This window comes from Lissotriton helveticus, chromosome 10, assembly GCF_964261635.1.
Source record: "Lissotriton helveticus chromosome 10, aLisHel1.1, whole genome shotgun sequence".
NCBI lineage: Eukaryota > Metazoa > Chordata > Amphibia > Caudata > Salamandridae > Lissotriton > Lissotriton helveticus.
The window spans coordinates 1,094,341,851-1,094,357,194 of NC_136071.1; the positions used below are offsets into that span (position 1 = coordinate 1,094,341,851).

At 41.7% G+C, this 15,344-nt stretch overlaps 1 protein-coding gene across 4 annotated transcripts in view; it reads right to left on the reverse strand.

The window, feature by feature from the left end:
- Positions 1 to 15,344, reverse strand: part of PHKA1 (phosphorylase kinase regulatory subunit alpha 1) — a 1,063,236-nt gene that overhangs the window by 794,793 nt on the left and 253,099 nt on the right. For all 4 annotated transcript variants that reach the window (XM_078663812.1, XM_078663811.1, XM_078663813.1 and 1 more), the window contains exon 6: positions 14,455 to 14,535. In XM_078663812.1, coding sequence (XP_078519938.1) covers positions 14,455 to 14,535 — 81 coding nt within the window. The remainder of the gene's footprint in view (positions 1 to 14,454; positions 14,536 to 15,344) is intronic.

The following is a 15,344-nucleotide window of genomic DNA, read 5'->3' on the forward strand; positions in this document are numbered from 1 at the left end:
CATGAACCCTATACATTTGCAACTCAATCCCAACTACCAATGGGAGCACTGCCAATTTAAATTTTTTTATTTTACATCTTGTCTGAAACACTTTCAAGTAGGCAGAGATGAGGCTTTAGGGGAGAGATTTGTACACAAGGCCTGGTTCCTCCCATCCGATTACAGGTGTCAAAATGGAGAAACTGAAGTCTTTCTCAGCGAAAACAAACGTGAAACTTCATTTGGCCATTCATTAGTCTGTAAAGAGGCAACAATTCTTGGTATGTGCAATGCGTCCATTGCCAATTTGGCGCGTTATCTGAAGGCTACTCCAGCTGCCTTGATTTAGCCAGTATTCAGATTGCTTTCAAAATGAAGCTATTTGATTCTGAACGACTAGGGTTTTTTTGCGATGAAACAGAGAGTACCATACGTGGTGACGGTTTCTAGGGTCCTGACCTGTTGCAACAAAGTGTGTTTTCCACCAGCACACACAGTCAGAGAAGTTACAGTATGGCCTTCGATTGCTATTTCTAACATTAACTGAGATAAGTTAAGCCGACTGAAAGCCTTATTGTTTCAGAAGGGCGTTGCACTTACATCTGTTAGAGAAACGTTTATCCTCCAAGTTGCAACGTCTTCTTCCGGAGTGCAATTGCTACTGCATTCAAACCTCTCTCAACATTTTGGTGAACTTGTGAACCATGCATTCAGCTGGAGTGGTACACTTTTTTAATGCAATTCTGTCTGGCTTTGTAATCACATTCCAGAATGTATTTGGAGTCATTCTGTCCTATATACACTGTTTGGTTTCCAGCATATTTGAAGACATACTACTAGAGTTATTCCTGATTGTTGGGATTTTTATCCTATTTTGGTTCTCCACAATGGATGTTCCACCCTGAGGCCAGATGGTGATGGAACTACCACCCATTCTGCTGTGTCATGAACGTATGATACAGTTCTTTGGGGTGTCTTTACTTAAGGAATTGAATGACAACTGGTCTTTGCCATTTCGACATATATGGTTACACTACGTACAACCTGTGTTCCGCTGTCTGCTGTGCACTTTCGAGTGTGCGCTGGATATATGACTAGCTATGCAACTGGTTCAATGGAACTACACGTGTGTCTCTCAGGACTCATCTTCAGGGTTGCCCTATGAGACTGCCATTCATACGAGATGACTATTATGAGCCGCTACTGGATTCTTGGATTTGTCTCCTCCCCTGTGGTTACACTGCTGGCAGGCACACCCTCAGTGGCTGCTGATTGGGCTGGATACAACCATGTTTGTTCTTTCAAACTTGCATTAGTGGCTACTGTGGAAACATCGTCTGTGGGAATGGGGTCCTTCCTGGGTCCCTTCAACTCTCCAAACATGGAAAACATTTTGGAAGCCTCCTTAATTTTAATTTGCCCCCTTGTTTTTATTTCAAATTGATTTTTAGAAATTTTTAACACTTCCATGTTTTAAATTGGCATTTTTATTCCTTCGCTTTCATTATTAAAGTGCATTGTATATTCATTATATAATCTTTAGGACTATATATATTAAGTTTGATTCTTTACAATAGCTTTTAAGTTGAGCAAGAGTCTCCTTCGGCCAAGGAGTGAGTGTTGTAAGGTTCAACACAGCCTGCGCACAAAGTCTCCATTTTAAACCACATGTTTAAACTTGACATCTGTATCTGACAATGGATTTCTACATGCTTTGTACATACATGATAGCATACTCAGAAATGATTTTGCATGCAGTACATTTATTAGTAATTATATTATCAAGTTGTCCAGTATACTCCATCTAAGGCTATGAACATTGAACGCGATGCATTGCCTTTGATTATCCGGTTGGAAACAGCTCTGAGTCGCAAGACAAACAATCACCTCAGCACTGCACCTCTGACACAGTGCAATTGGAACAGTGTTTTTAATTATGTAAACCACCTCTCAGCCAAATTCATCATTGGATCACTTTCTGAGGACTATCATGGAATGCTGTGCCTGTGACCGAGATGTAGCCTTGCTGACTCTAATCTCTATCCTGCAAAGGAAGGTAGCCTGCTCTACACCAGATTGGCTTCCCAATGCATCATACACAGGTATAGGGGGTTGGGCTTTCCCAGGGGATCTAGCAGAGGGTACTCCCACTGTGCTCCCGACAGAATAGGTAGTATTAGGTAGGAGCAAAAGTATATACATACAAACATTGATACATTGTGATACCTTGATTGCAATTCAGAGTCCAGACAGCAAAATTGGGAAGAATGCTGGCTGTATTAAGTAATGCCACCTAGTCAAGCACAAATGTCTAGTTCTAAGACAGATCTACAATGTTATAGCACCTGAGCTGCACCTGGGGGTAGGAGCGACTGAGTTTGTATTAAATGTTCATGATATGACAGCATATTGGGTACAGGATGTTTGCTGTACTAGATCCTTGTTGCTGTATAACTACTAAGTTAAAAACAATATATATATATATGTACATATATACACACACACGCACAAATATAATCAAATATTCATATAATCACATGTTACCGTCATAATGGTTGAACTGTTTATCATCTTCACCATTGTTGTAATGCTGGTTACAATGCTAGGTTTCATCCTGCTAATAATTGCAGCTCATGTTTTTTTACACAAGAATACAATAGCTTCAATAAATGTTTGAAAAGTCAATTTGTACCTTTCTTTTGTCTGCCTTAGGCATGCCTAGATCACAACAAAAGGGTAAGATCTGTTTCCATGATTTCCTTAGGGAATTAGAATGGCCATGTTCCGAAGATGCAGATACCATCTGGTACCCTGGTACGGTTAGGGGTTCAGATGGGACACTGTGAACTAGCTAGGAATTAGGCCAACATACTCTGATGATATGGATGGACTCATTCCCCATATTCTGACGGTTATGTTGTCCAGGTACACAGTCTTACTTTATTTATAGGAACCGTATGACATAAGCACTGCACCATGGAATGTAATTGTCACAACCTTGGGCAATACTTTCAGAGAGCAAGGTCTGGCCTTACACAGGCCCCAAGTTAAGTGTGAAATGTTACTGAGCCCACAGCCCAATTTGGAAGTGATCAGTAAGCTCTGGATCAGGCCCTTCCCTCTCCATATTATAAGAGTTCAGCGGATATGGAAACTAGCCATGCCTAGTTTGCTCTAGGTTAAGAGCCTGCGCACTGCAGCCCAAAATCTAAAGAACAAGCCTTTGAATATATCCAGTAATCTCTGCCTGCAGGCCCTTGACCTTGGCCAGGCACTACATGTAATATCGCTCTAAAAAAGAGAACACTAAACACATCCTTCAACCATGCCAAGTGAGCTCTGAGTGCAAGACATCCACTCCAGCCCAAAGCCAAACCGCACTGTAAGTATACTGTGGCGACACCCTTTATATTCTAGGCACAAAGCTTGACTTTTGGCCAAACCATGCATTGAGTCACACAGCTCTGTTTATCATGGTATGTATTAATGTCATCAATCGGTGAGACCCTAGAGATAGGGCTATCCGAAAGTGTGGGGGAATAATCCCTCTTTGAAGAGCGGTCAGAGGAGGCAGAAGAAGTAGACGGTGTTCTTCTACTTCTGCGATGAGCACTGTGCCTCCTATCCCGTGATCTGCTTGGGCGGTCCTCCCTTTTGGGGGAACGGGACCTAGCAGGCCTCCTCACAGGTGATCTCTCAGCTGGGACTCTGTGCCTGGGAGGGCTGTGTCTATCCGCTTCTTCAACCAGTCTTTGAAGAGGAGACCTGTGCATAGGACTGGCATACTCCTGCATTCGCCTCGTAGCCCCTGAATCCCGCCTGTGATATAATAGCCGATTCCAACTCTGGGACAACCGCACCTTAGTAGAAGAAGGCTCCGTTCGTCGCAAAGGTGACTTGCGGACAGGGTTTCTAGCGTCTGGAGAGGCTGACTTTGAAGAAGCTCACCTGGACAAACGCGAGGATGAGTGGCGGGATGCTGACTACGTCACTAGAATCACCGATCCTTCTCTGGAACTCTCTGAAGCGGGCCTCGACGTCGGTCGGAAGTCCCTTGACGTCGATCCTTGCTTCCTCGATTCTTGACGCTTCGACGTCGGGTGCTCTGACATCGAAAGCCTCGACGGTGAGCGATGCCGGTGAGAGGCTGATGAAGATCGGTGATCTCTCGGCGTCGAACGGCGATGTGCAGCCGACGACGGAGCGTTTCTCTCTCGACGCCGAACGTCGCTGGGACGACGGCAGAGCAGCCAATCTCGACGTTTCTCTCTCGACGCCGAACACGGATGAGACGACGACGGAGATCTCATCCTCGACGCTGATCGACGCTTGGTTGTCGACGGCGGAGGACTCTGGGCACTCGACGTCGATCGCTGTATCTGCGACGACGGAGGTGAGCCTGCCCTCGACGCCGAACGTCGTGTCGACGACGGCGGAGTGTCTCTGCTCATCGACGCTGATCGTTGCCGGGTTGGCACAGTGTCAGTTTTATTGCTATGCAGCTACAGGTTAGCTTTTCAGTCTTTTTAGACTGTGTATTTGCAATTCAGCCTGGGAGCTTTCTATGCTTTCAGTGTTTTATGATAATTTCTACTGCTTTCTGAGCATTAAAACAGTTTCTAAACAAACTTTGTTGTTGTTTCTCATGTTTCTAATGCATGTTATTCATGTATGGTGGAAATTTTTTACAGCATGATTCAGCTCTTATTGGGCTGCAATTGTTATATATATGTATATTACCTACTGGCGGTCGCCAGTAGGTATATATAGTTAGGATTTTTTCTCTATGGGATTTTTGAAAATTCTATGTCTTCTAATAACTTTGGCGTTTGTGGACGGAATTGGCTGAAATTTTCAGGAAAATGGCACATTCTGTTTCTGAGCAGCCCTTGAAAATTTGGGGGGGGTTCGTCAAGGGGGGGCCGAGAAAAAAGGGGGGTCCCAAAACGTGTTTTTAACATTGAGTTTTCCATAGGGCGGTTGGCCTCACTTTTAGCCCGAACGGCTGAATGGATTTGCACGAAACTTGGCAAAATTGTAGGGACTGGTAGCCCGATGTGCCTTTTGTAGGTCTCAATATATGTGCTCCAGTGGATTTTGAGAAATTAACGTTTAAAAAAAGATATATATCTGTAACAGCGGACCTGGCAGCGTCCCAGGACGCGTACTTTTCGCGCAACGGAGCTTTGTGAAGCGAAGCTGATTGGTTCTCCGGCGTCTGTCAACATTCCAAAAAGTCCGTAGCGGCCGCCATCTTGTCTCTCGGTAGGATCGAGAGACAAGAGGAGGTCAAAACAAAGGGGGAAATAACTATAAGGGGGCATAGTAGATCCTCGCTGACCCCCTAGGTTTGATGTGGAGGTTTTAAAAGGGCCCCGCGGGGCAAAAAAAAAAAATAATATTAATAATCGAACGGCTGAATGGATTTGCACGAAACTTGGCAAAATATTAGGGACTGGTAGCCCGATGTGCCTTTGCTAGGTCTCAATATATGTGCTCCAGTGGATTTTGAGAAATTAACGTTCAAAAAAAGATATATATCTGTAACAGCGCTCCGCTTCGCGTAACGGAGGTTTGCGAAGCTGATTGGTCATTCTGTCACTGGGCTATAGTTGGGCTACATCTGGCTGATATTTGGGCTACATTTGTTTTTTTGTGTGTCTGGCGGCCATCTTTGGGCTACATTGGGCTACATTGGGCTTCATTGGGCTACATTGGGCTACATTTGGGCTCCAACATATATATAGGCCAATGTAGCCCAATATATATTTTTCAAAGTTAATTTTCGTAAAAACCACTGGAGCATATATCTTGAGACATAGCAAAGGCACATCGGGCTACCAGTCCCTACAATTTTGCCAAGTTTCGTGGAAATCCATTCAGCCGTTCGAGCTAAAAGTGAGTCCAACCGCCCTATGGAAATGAAGGAAATGAATGGGTAATTTGTAATTAGCAAATAGCTAATCGCAAACTAGGAATGGTAAAGAATCGCTATTTATTCCTTAAAGTTCGCTATTTAGGAAATGCAAAAAACTTTGATGATACATATGGCGGTTCATCTCTAACAAGATAAGAAGCATAGGGATACATTTATGATGACTGGCGCATCACCAGGGATGTGTTAGTCATTCTGTGCCGCTGTTCCGTCACCTATGGTGTGCTGCATTTACAATGCGGCGCATCATGGGGCAAAAACAGCACAGATGCGTGATGTATCTGTGCCGTAAAGGTGGCGCATTGCTGGAGTTGTATCGCAAGTGTGATGAAGCTCCAGCAAGGGTCGGGGGTGCCCCTGTCGCAGGGTTTCTGTTCTCACACAGAACTGTGGACAGAGGATTGGAACCTCGGCGAATTAGGGTGTCCCAAAACTCACGTTAGTAATCAAAAACTCCTTAGTAAGCTAGGTACAGTGTCACATTGGATATAACAAACTCTCAATGTTTAGACAATCCAGAATATGAACTTATAGTACCTCAGGATACGTGGAACTCATGAACAGTCGGTCGTTATATATTTCTTAGAAACCAGAACATGGAGTTAAGAAGAACACATGTGTATTTGAAATGTTATTTACTAATGCCGTCTTCTCAGGCGTAGTATCTTAGATAATACAAGTACACATATTATCAGTAGCAAAATTACCAGCATAGTTACTAGTACATAAAAAGCGAATGGTGATAGTATGTTAACATGCTGTAAATGAATAAGAGTTAGCAACACTTATAAGCAGCCGCGGGCCGTGGAGGGAGTTACGGTGAGGCAGGGAGGCGGGGAGGGGGAGAAGCAGGGTGGAGAATACAAGTACACATATTATCAGTAGCAAAATTACCAGCATAGTTACTAGTACATAAAAAGCGAATGGTGACAGTATGTTAACATGCTGTAAATGAATAAGAGTTAGCAACACTTATAAGCAGCCGCGGGCCGTGGAGGGAGTTACGGTGGGGCAGGGAGGCGGGGAGGGGGAGGGGCAAGGTAGAGAGGGCTCCACCCTGCTTCTCCCCCTCCCCGCCTCCCTGCCTCACCGTAACTCCCTCCACGGCCCGCGGCTGCTTATATCTCACCCTCCCTAATACACATATTATATTATTTGCTAAGAAGGTCTCTTTGTGTTGGTTTAGGGCGTGCCCATACTTTAGTGTCTTAGATTTGAAGGAATCACATCAGCATACACCAGCTCTCTCTTCATGTGAACCGCATCAACTGTTGTGTATGTGTGTTCGGCAAAGCAATATAAAACCCGCCTCATGCCCAGAATTGGCAGAAGTTGCACTTATGTTATGAGTATGAAGTCGTGGAGATCAGACCTCATAACAATTCTGTATCGTGTTGTTCTTGAAACTTTAGCACTCGCTGTACAGATATAGTTTAACAAGCAAAGCAGATAGTAGAGCAATAACATATTATTCTCATGTAAACCACGATGAACTACTAGGTGGAAAGCTAAAGCAACAACTAAGTGTCGTGTGCAGAAGTTGCAAAAAAGGAAAAATGGCGTTTAAACCGGTAATGAGCCCATGCTAACTTAACACGGTGTAAAGATATCCAGGACCTAGATGACACCTCCCCATGATCCGGAAACGAACTGAATAAGATAATAGAAGTGCCATCTCATGAGAGCAGATTGCAAGTTTATATGTGGACGGTCCGCAAGGTAAAGCATTAAAAACTAGGAAAATTTAATGCTAAAGAAAAATAAAACAGCCAAGTACTTTATCGAGTCTTAAGCCAATAGGCAAGGTAAATAATAAAAACTTGACAAATAAGTCAATGAATTGTCAATGAAATGCTAGTACTCAGCATATCAAACATGAAAAAGGTCTATGACATAACTGTGTATGCAAAATAAGCTGCAACAGCCTCCAATAGGAAGTCACCGTCTTCATCCGAAAACAGTTCAGCCATCCAATTTAAAAGCGGAAAAGAACATACGTGCTCTCCCAGCACCGGATCCTCTATCACCATCAGAGGACAGCTCGGTGGGTTTTCAAGAAAGCTCTGTTCCAAGAAAGACTGTGCTGCCGCCAGTAAATTCCAGGGACCAAGTAGTCCATGCATCAATGCCACAGCCATAATCCTTTCGCCAGGACAAACCAACTCGTGAGTAATGATAGGAGTCATCAGCTGATTAAAGTCGACGTCAGGAGAAACCGGTCCGCAGAGACACAAATCAATGGCCCAATCGAAATCACAGGTCAGGCAGTGAAATACAGGCTGGACACAGGTGAAGTAGGAGAATCGAAAAGATAATCCATATGCCGTGCTTAATATCGCCAACGGCATTGTGCCATAATATTCTAGCATGCGATTGCGGAACAGTGTCAGCAGCTGCAGGGTGGGAGGTTGCATAGGAGGGACATCCATATTTAAAAATGTAAAAAAGCACAAGAGCGTCCGCTGGTAATGCAAGTAAAAATGCCAATCCACGAACCAGAGTGGAGAAAATAGAATGAAAGGAAGCAGGGATGACTCCAAAGATTTTCTCAAATGAAATCACGAGACCACTGGTAACAACTTTAAAAAAGTGCGCCAGGGCCTTTGTGGAGGATGCGTTAAAGATAGTCGGAACCATCTTGCTGAAATTGAAAGGCAAATCTGAATTGAAAAGGGTCTGCACCTCTGTACGGGTGTTCGCTATGTGAAGCACGAAAGTTTCACGGGCCGAACTCAAGGCCACCTCTCTCTGAGACAAAAGAGCTCTTATTCTTGCCATGCCGTTGAAATCTGTCCCAAGGTTGGTATTTGTGGCCAGATTGAAAACTCCCTATGTTCATGTGTGGGAGGAAATAGAACATTTCTGCAGCAAATAACCCGTTCACTTACTGTTACGATAAAAGGAATACTTTTAATTAACTCAGAACAATCTTCATTATTGAGCATCAAATAACTACCATTTTCCAACAACTTGAACGTGGGGATGATAGCAGGAACTGGCGTGCCTTGCAACACGCAAGCCATATTTGGTCGGTGTTTGTTGCATGAACCGTGTAACTGTATGTGCCTACACATTAGTGAATGATCTGGCGTCTCAGTGCATTCCTCTCTTTATTCAGATAAACTTCTTGATCATCTTTGAAACATCTGTATGTGTATGGAAGCGACCAGACCTCATGAAGAAAAGCACTACCTAAAGGTTCATAACGACCTATTGGTATATATTTCATACAATTTGAAAACTTATATAAAGCAAAAGGCAGCGTTATTAAACCGTGGATAAGGCACGTTGCCAAAAAACCCGCAATCCTCTGCTGATGATGTCACTGAGCATGTCATGAATGATGTAATATGTGACATCATCAGCAGTGGATTACGGGTAATAGTATCTCTAGTTTACTCCCCTATAGCTGTCTTTCTTTTAACATAAGTGTCTGTATCCTTCCCTTATACTTACTGTTTTTGGTTCGCTTCCGGTTCGCGTACCGGCGAGCGAACTGGGAAGCGAACTAAGAGAAATAGAGGTTGGCACAGTTCCAAATATTGTACCAATTTTTTAATAACGGGGAGGTAGTTCTGAAAAGAACTTTTTTTTGTATTGTTTTTGTTGTTTTATATTTTTTTTATTATTTTTCGGAACATTTTTTTACTTTTTTTGAATTTTTCTGAACAGTTTTATATTTTTTGGGGTTTTTCTTGGAGGGGGCAATGAAAACGATTCATTGTAAAGGGCTCAACAGGAGCAACAAAACAAAAAAAGAAGTATTTATTATTTTGGGCGTTTCGTACAAACTTGCATATGATAGTCAATAGCTCTGTTGATCAGAGTGATGCTTCTTTCTCCGTAGGAAATGAATCCATCGCAAAATACGCAGATGTGTTTTACTTCACCAAATTTCATTTGTATATTTGGCACCATCTCCCTGCCCTCTGGTCCCGTTACTTCCGGTACAACAGATCTTCTGGCCATAATAGGGAGATTATCTAGGTCGTTCCGAAACTGTGCAGCACTGTAGTTGTTAGGATGCCACCTAGTCATATGGCGATGCATTGTGTAGTTTCCGAAACTGTATTTTTTCTCGGTTCCTCTGGACAGTCTATCTTGACATATAAGGCAAGTTACGTATCTTGCATTTACTTTTTTCTGACCTTTGGGAATTTTAAAAAATTGCCAAATGAAGTTTTCTTTCCGGTGAGACGTCCTGGGCTGCTTAGGCAAAAACTGCCTCTCTTCGTGCTCGTCGTCCTGTTCCTCTTCTTCCTCTTCTTGTTGAATTATAACTTGAGCAGGTGGTCCACTCTTCCTTGGATGTGGTGGAGGTGGTGGGGAAGCACCAGCTGAAGCTACTAAAGAAGCCATTGCTCAGTGATCACAAAGGCTCTTTCTCTCACAATGATGAAAGTCAGAGTGAGGAAAGAAGGAGGGATTTTCATCATTTGGGAAAAACAAGAGTTCTCAACCAATCAAAAGTGTTCATTTTAGATTATATGACCTAGTCTTACATCATTAGGAAACCAAAAGTGAAATGAACCAATGAAAAGTGTTATTACCAAGTCACATGACTTGCTGTGTTTACGTTAAGCGCTTTGCAGGGCCTCCCGGTTTGCTTCCAGAAACCTGCGCTTTGCGACTCGCTTCGCGTACCAGTTCGCTAACGTAGCACGTCATATGACGTATCACGCGACAACGTGAAACGTCATGCGGACGGGAGGCGTCACGATGTTGTTTTCTAACGCGGCACTTGCGGTAAAGAAACGTTTACCGGCTCGCGGTCTATTTCGCGGCATCAAGTTCAGCTAACGGGAAGCTTCCCGATTCGCGAAGCGGGAACGAAGAAAAAAAAATATTTAAAAAAAAAATTATTCATAAACATATAAAATATATTTTTGGATTTAAAGAAGAATACATTTTACAGCTACAGATATTAGCTGTTAAAAAACCAATGAAATTCACAGAAAAAACCATAGGTTATAGACCATATATAGTTAGGAATTAGCATTTACAAAACCTTGAAAATTCACTGAAAAAACCATAGGTTATAGACCATATATAGTTAGGAATTAGCATTTAGAAAACCTTATTTTACTCACACAAAACCATTGAAATTCCATATATAGTTAGTTGCACTAACTATATATCGCGCACCCGCAATCCACTGCTGATGATGTCACATATTACATCATTCATGACATGGTCAGTGACATCACTGATGACATCACTGATGACATCTCAAATGACATCACTGATGACATCATCTAGTGTCTGTGTGTTTTTGTAAAGTTTAAATACGTTTTACATATTGAAGAATGAGTGGATGTATGGAAGACTGAGTGTGTGTGTGGCTGGCTGGGAGGTGTGTGACTGTGCATATCAATGTGTACTTGTATCAGTGATTGTATAAGAGAGTAAGTATGTGTTAGTATATGTGTGAAAAGTATGGTGTTCTGTGTTTAACTATAGATGAGGAAATCGAAGTGTGATTGATTCTTCACAGGACTGACTAGGTGTATGAGTGCATATGATAGTGTTCTAATAATAACTGACTGTATGTATGAGTAATTGTATGGGTGAATGAGTGAATGTGTGTGTAGACGTACGAATCAGTGAGTGCGTATGTAGTAACTGGTATTGGTGTGTCATGATGTCATCAGTGATGTCATTTGAGATGTCATCAGTGATGTCATTGCAGATGTCATTAGTGATGTCATCAGTGATGTCACTGAAGTATGGTGTTCTGTGTTTAACTGTATAGATGAAGAAATGGAAGTGTGATTGATTCTTTACAGGACTGACTTGGTGTGTGAGTAACTCCATGGATGAGTGGCAGTGTGTGACTGTCTGCATAGGTGTATGAGTGCATATGATAGTGTTGTAATAATGAGTGACTGTATGTATGAGTGATTGTATGGGTGAATGAGTGAATGTGTGTGTAGACGTAGGAATCAGTGAGTGCGTATGTAGTAACTGGTATTGGTGTGTCATGATGTCATCAGTGATGTCATTTGAGATGTCATCAGTGATGTCATCAGTGATGTCATTTGAGATGTCATCAGTGATGTCATCAGTGATGTCACTGACCATGTCATGAATGATGTAATATGTGACATCATCAGCAGTGGATTGCGGGTGCGCGATATATAGTTAGTGCAACTAACTATATATGGAATTTCAATGGTTTTGTGTGAGTAAAATAAGGTTTTCTAAATGCTAATTCCTAACTATATATGGTCTATAACCTATGGTTTTTTCAGTGAATTTTCAAGGTTTTGTAAATGCTAATTCCTAACTATATATGGTCTATAACCTATGGTTTTTTCTGTGAATATATATATATATATATATATATATATATATATAAATATATATATATATATATAGTAGCTCCATTCGACCCTTCTTTCGAGACGAAAACGCACTCACGGGGGTATGTTGCATAAAGTTTATTTCGGCTTCTGACAAAAACAAACAGACGCGTTTCAGACCTCTAGTCCTTCGTCAGTGTTAGTTTGTGCCTTATTACCCGGCACACTATATACATTTCACTTCCTGTTTAGTGCGGAAGAAAAGGAAAAAGGACAATGTGCAAATATTTACAACAGGGCGGACATTATTAAGTGGGTAAAAACTAAACACATAGACATAATTACAGTGTGTTGTAACCCTGAGATATACTAATGCCTTTCTTTTCATGTTATTAAATGAAAAAATGAAAACAATCTTGCTGTGTATCAGCATATCATGGCATTTCAACGCCCTATTCACAGATATTTACAATATAAACATTACGAACACCATTCTGTACAGTGAGATTGTCGTACAGTTGCATTGTGGGTTGAGATATAGTCTACGTGTTTTATACACATATAAAAATAACCCAAGTCGGTGAAAATTAATTAATCTCGCCGTGTATCGGCGTGTCACCGACAATGACTCAGACAATTAAAGCAAGTTGCAACGCGATCTTACAAACTATAGATTGGCAAACTCAGTGATTTCCCTTAATCAACTAAATAATGTACCGATGGGGAACAACACTAGTGTATATCCCAAACGTGACACAATGTGGCAAAATTATATATCAACTCCAAGTAGGATACATCATGTACTCAAAATTAATTAATTACATCCTCGACGCCGATCGACGCCTGGTTGTCGACGGCGGAGGACTCTGGGCACTCGACGTCGATCGCTGTATCTGCGACGACAGAGGTGAGCCTGCCCTCGACGCCGAACGTCGTGTCGACGACGGCGGAGTGTCTCTGCTCATCGACGCTGATCGTTGCCGGGTTGGCACAGTGTCAGTTTTATTGCTATGCAGCTACAGGTTAGCTTTTCAGTCTTTTTAGACTGTGTATTTGCAATTCAGCCTGGGAGCTTTCTATGCTTTCAGTGTTTTATGATAATTTCTACTGCTTTCTGAGCATTAAAACAGTTTCTAAACAAACTTTGCTGTTGTTTCTCATGTTTCTACTGCATGTTATTCATGTATGGTGGAAATTTTTTACAGCATGATTCAGCTCTTATTGGGCTGCAATTGTTATATATATATATGTATATATATATATATATATATATATGTATATATATATATATATATGTATATATATATATATATATATATATGTGGGGCACATATAATATGGTGTTTTCCGGGGTCCCGCGCATGGGCGTGAATATTCTAATGCTTATGACTATTGATGAGGATCCCCTAGAAGAGAACCACCTTTGTAATCTTGGACAGTGTAGAAGGGGAAGACACAGATTTAAATGTGTACGTGTACAAGGTTCTGGTAAAGGCTAGCCTACCGTAGGAGTCAGAACAAACTAAGGAATAGTGCCCTTAATTTGGTACTAGTTCATTAAGAAACGAGTTAATTACAGATACCAAAACAGTAGTAAAACACAATACTATTTAGGACCGCTTGGCATATGCAAAGCAATGCATGACGACTGCTTTGACTGGCATCAGTGGAGGTGGAGTCAAAGTATATTTTTATTGAAAAGGGCAGCTGAAGGACAAATGGCAGAGCCCATGTAATGAAGAGGTGCTATAGAAGGCAGGCCTGGTGTCGTGGCATAAAAGTGGAAAATATATGAGTGGAGACTATGGGATTCGCAAAGGTGAGAGCAAGGCAGTGTTCTTTTAGTGAAGTTTTCTAGACCTGCCTCATGCAATTCGCAGCCAGCTGCAAAAGTAGGAAGAGTACCCGCAATAGAGTAAGTTAAAGGAGTTAAACTTTTGGGAGAAGTTAACTTGTGTAGCCACAAGGAATATGTTCATTGGCAATGTGTGTTTATCACTTCAGGCTATGATGTAAGACTTCATACTTCAGAATTAAAAAAAACTTTAAGCTAGGATTGAAAAGCCAATGCTTGTACTTTATTTGTCCTAATTTACTAATATAGTCACATGTAGGCCTGCATGTTGTAACGTACTATGTAAAACTACCCCGTTCTGGTCCTAGGATTACCCATTTCAAAACTCTAACAAAAAAGAATTATATCAACAAATGTAAATATATTCAGCTTTGAATAAATACCTTAGCCATGCCCACGGAGCTAACATTCAGCTCTGAGATTCCTTGGTTCGTCTTGTCTCCACGTTCCCACATTCCAAAATCCTATCACAAAGAAATACATTTTTGATCAAAAAAAGACTGCAGGAAAATAGATTCACTAGCAATTTCAGGGTAAATTCGGAAAGACAATCTCAGCAGTGCATTTCTTTAAAACATGTGTTTGAATTTATCTGACCAGTAAATTATATCTTCTACCCTTTACACCTCTCCCTGTTCATCAAAACACCAGCACCAGCCCACTGCAGGATTCAGGGGCAATTTAATTCAATAGAAGTGGCTTACCTTGAGTGATACCTTCTCTGTGGTAATCCTCGAATGAAGATAAAAGGTGGCAGCTCGATCAATCAAATCTTGGCCTCAGAGAAGAAAACTCCCAAAATATAATTAAGCCCTAACAGATGCTAATAGATATGTGCATGTTCACTTTACAGCACCATCAGTACGAACAAGAGACTCTGGTAGATTACCAACAGTTCTGGGGTTTTACAGAAAGTCACTCAAGCCAAGACCACTAAAGAGAGAAAGAGGCATTACAGGGGTGGGGTGACCAAAGCTATACCCTGCATAGCTGATTTGTGGTCCTCATCGCCAGTGAAGTAGTTAGACATGCAGTAAGGTAAGAAAGAAGTTTAATGAAGAAACGCAGAGTCTCTCCAAGTTCATTCTCTGTCATCAGCCTTCACAGAAGTCCTCACATCAAGATTCAAACCATCATCCTACAGGAGCGGAATATACCATGTCTTTCTACATGTGAAAATTTGGGGGGCTAAGTGATGATTCTTTAATCAAGAACCAACTCATTAGAGTCACTGACAATAAACGAATGCAAAAAAACCTATTAGCCCTTTTTA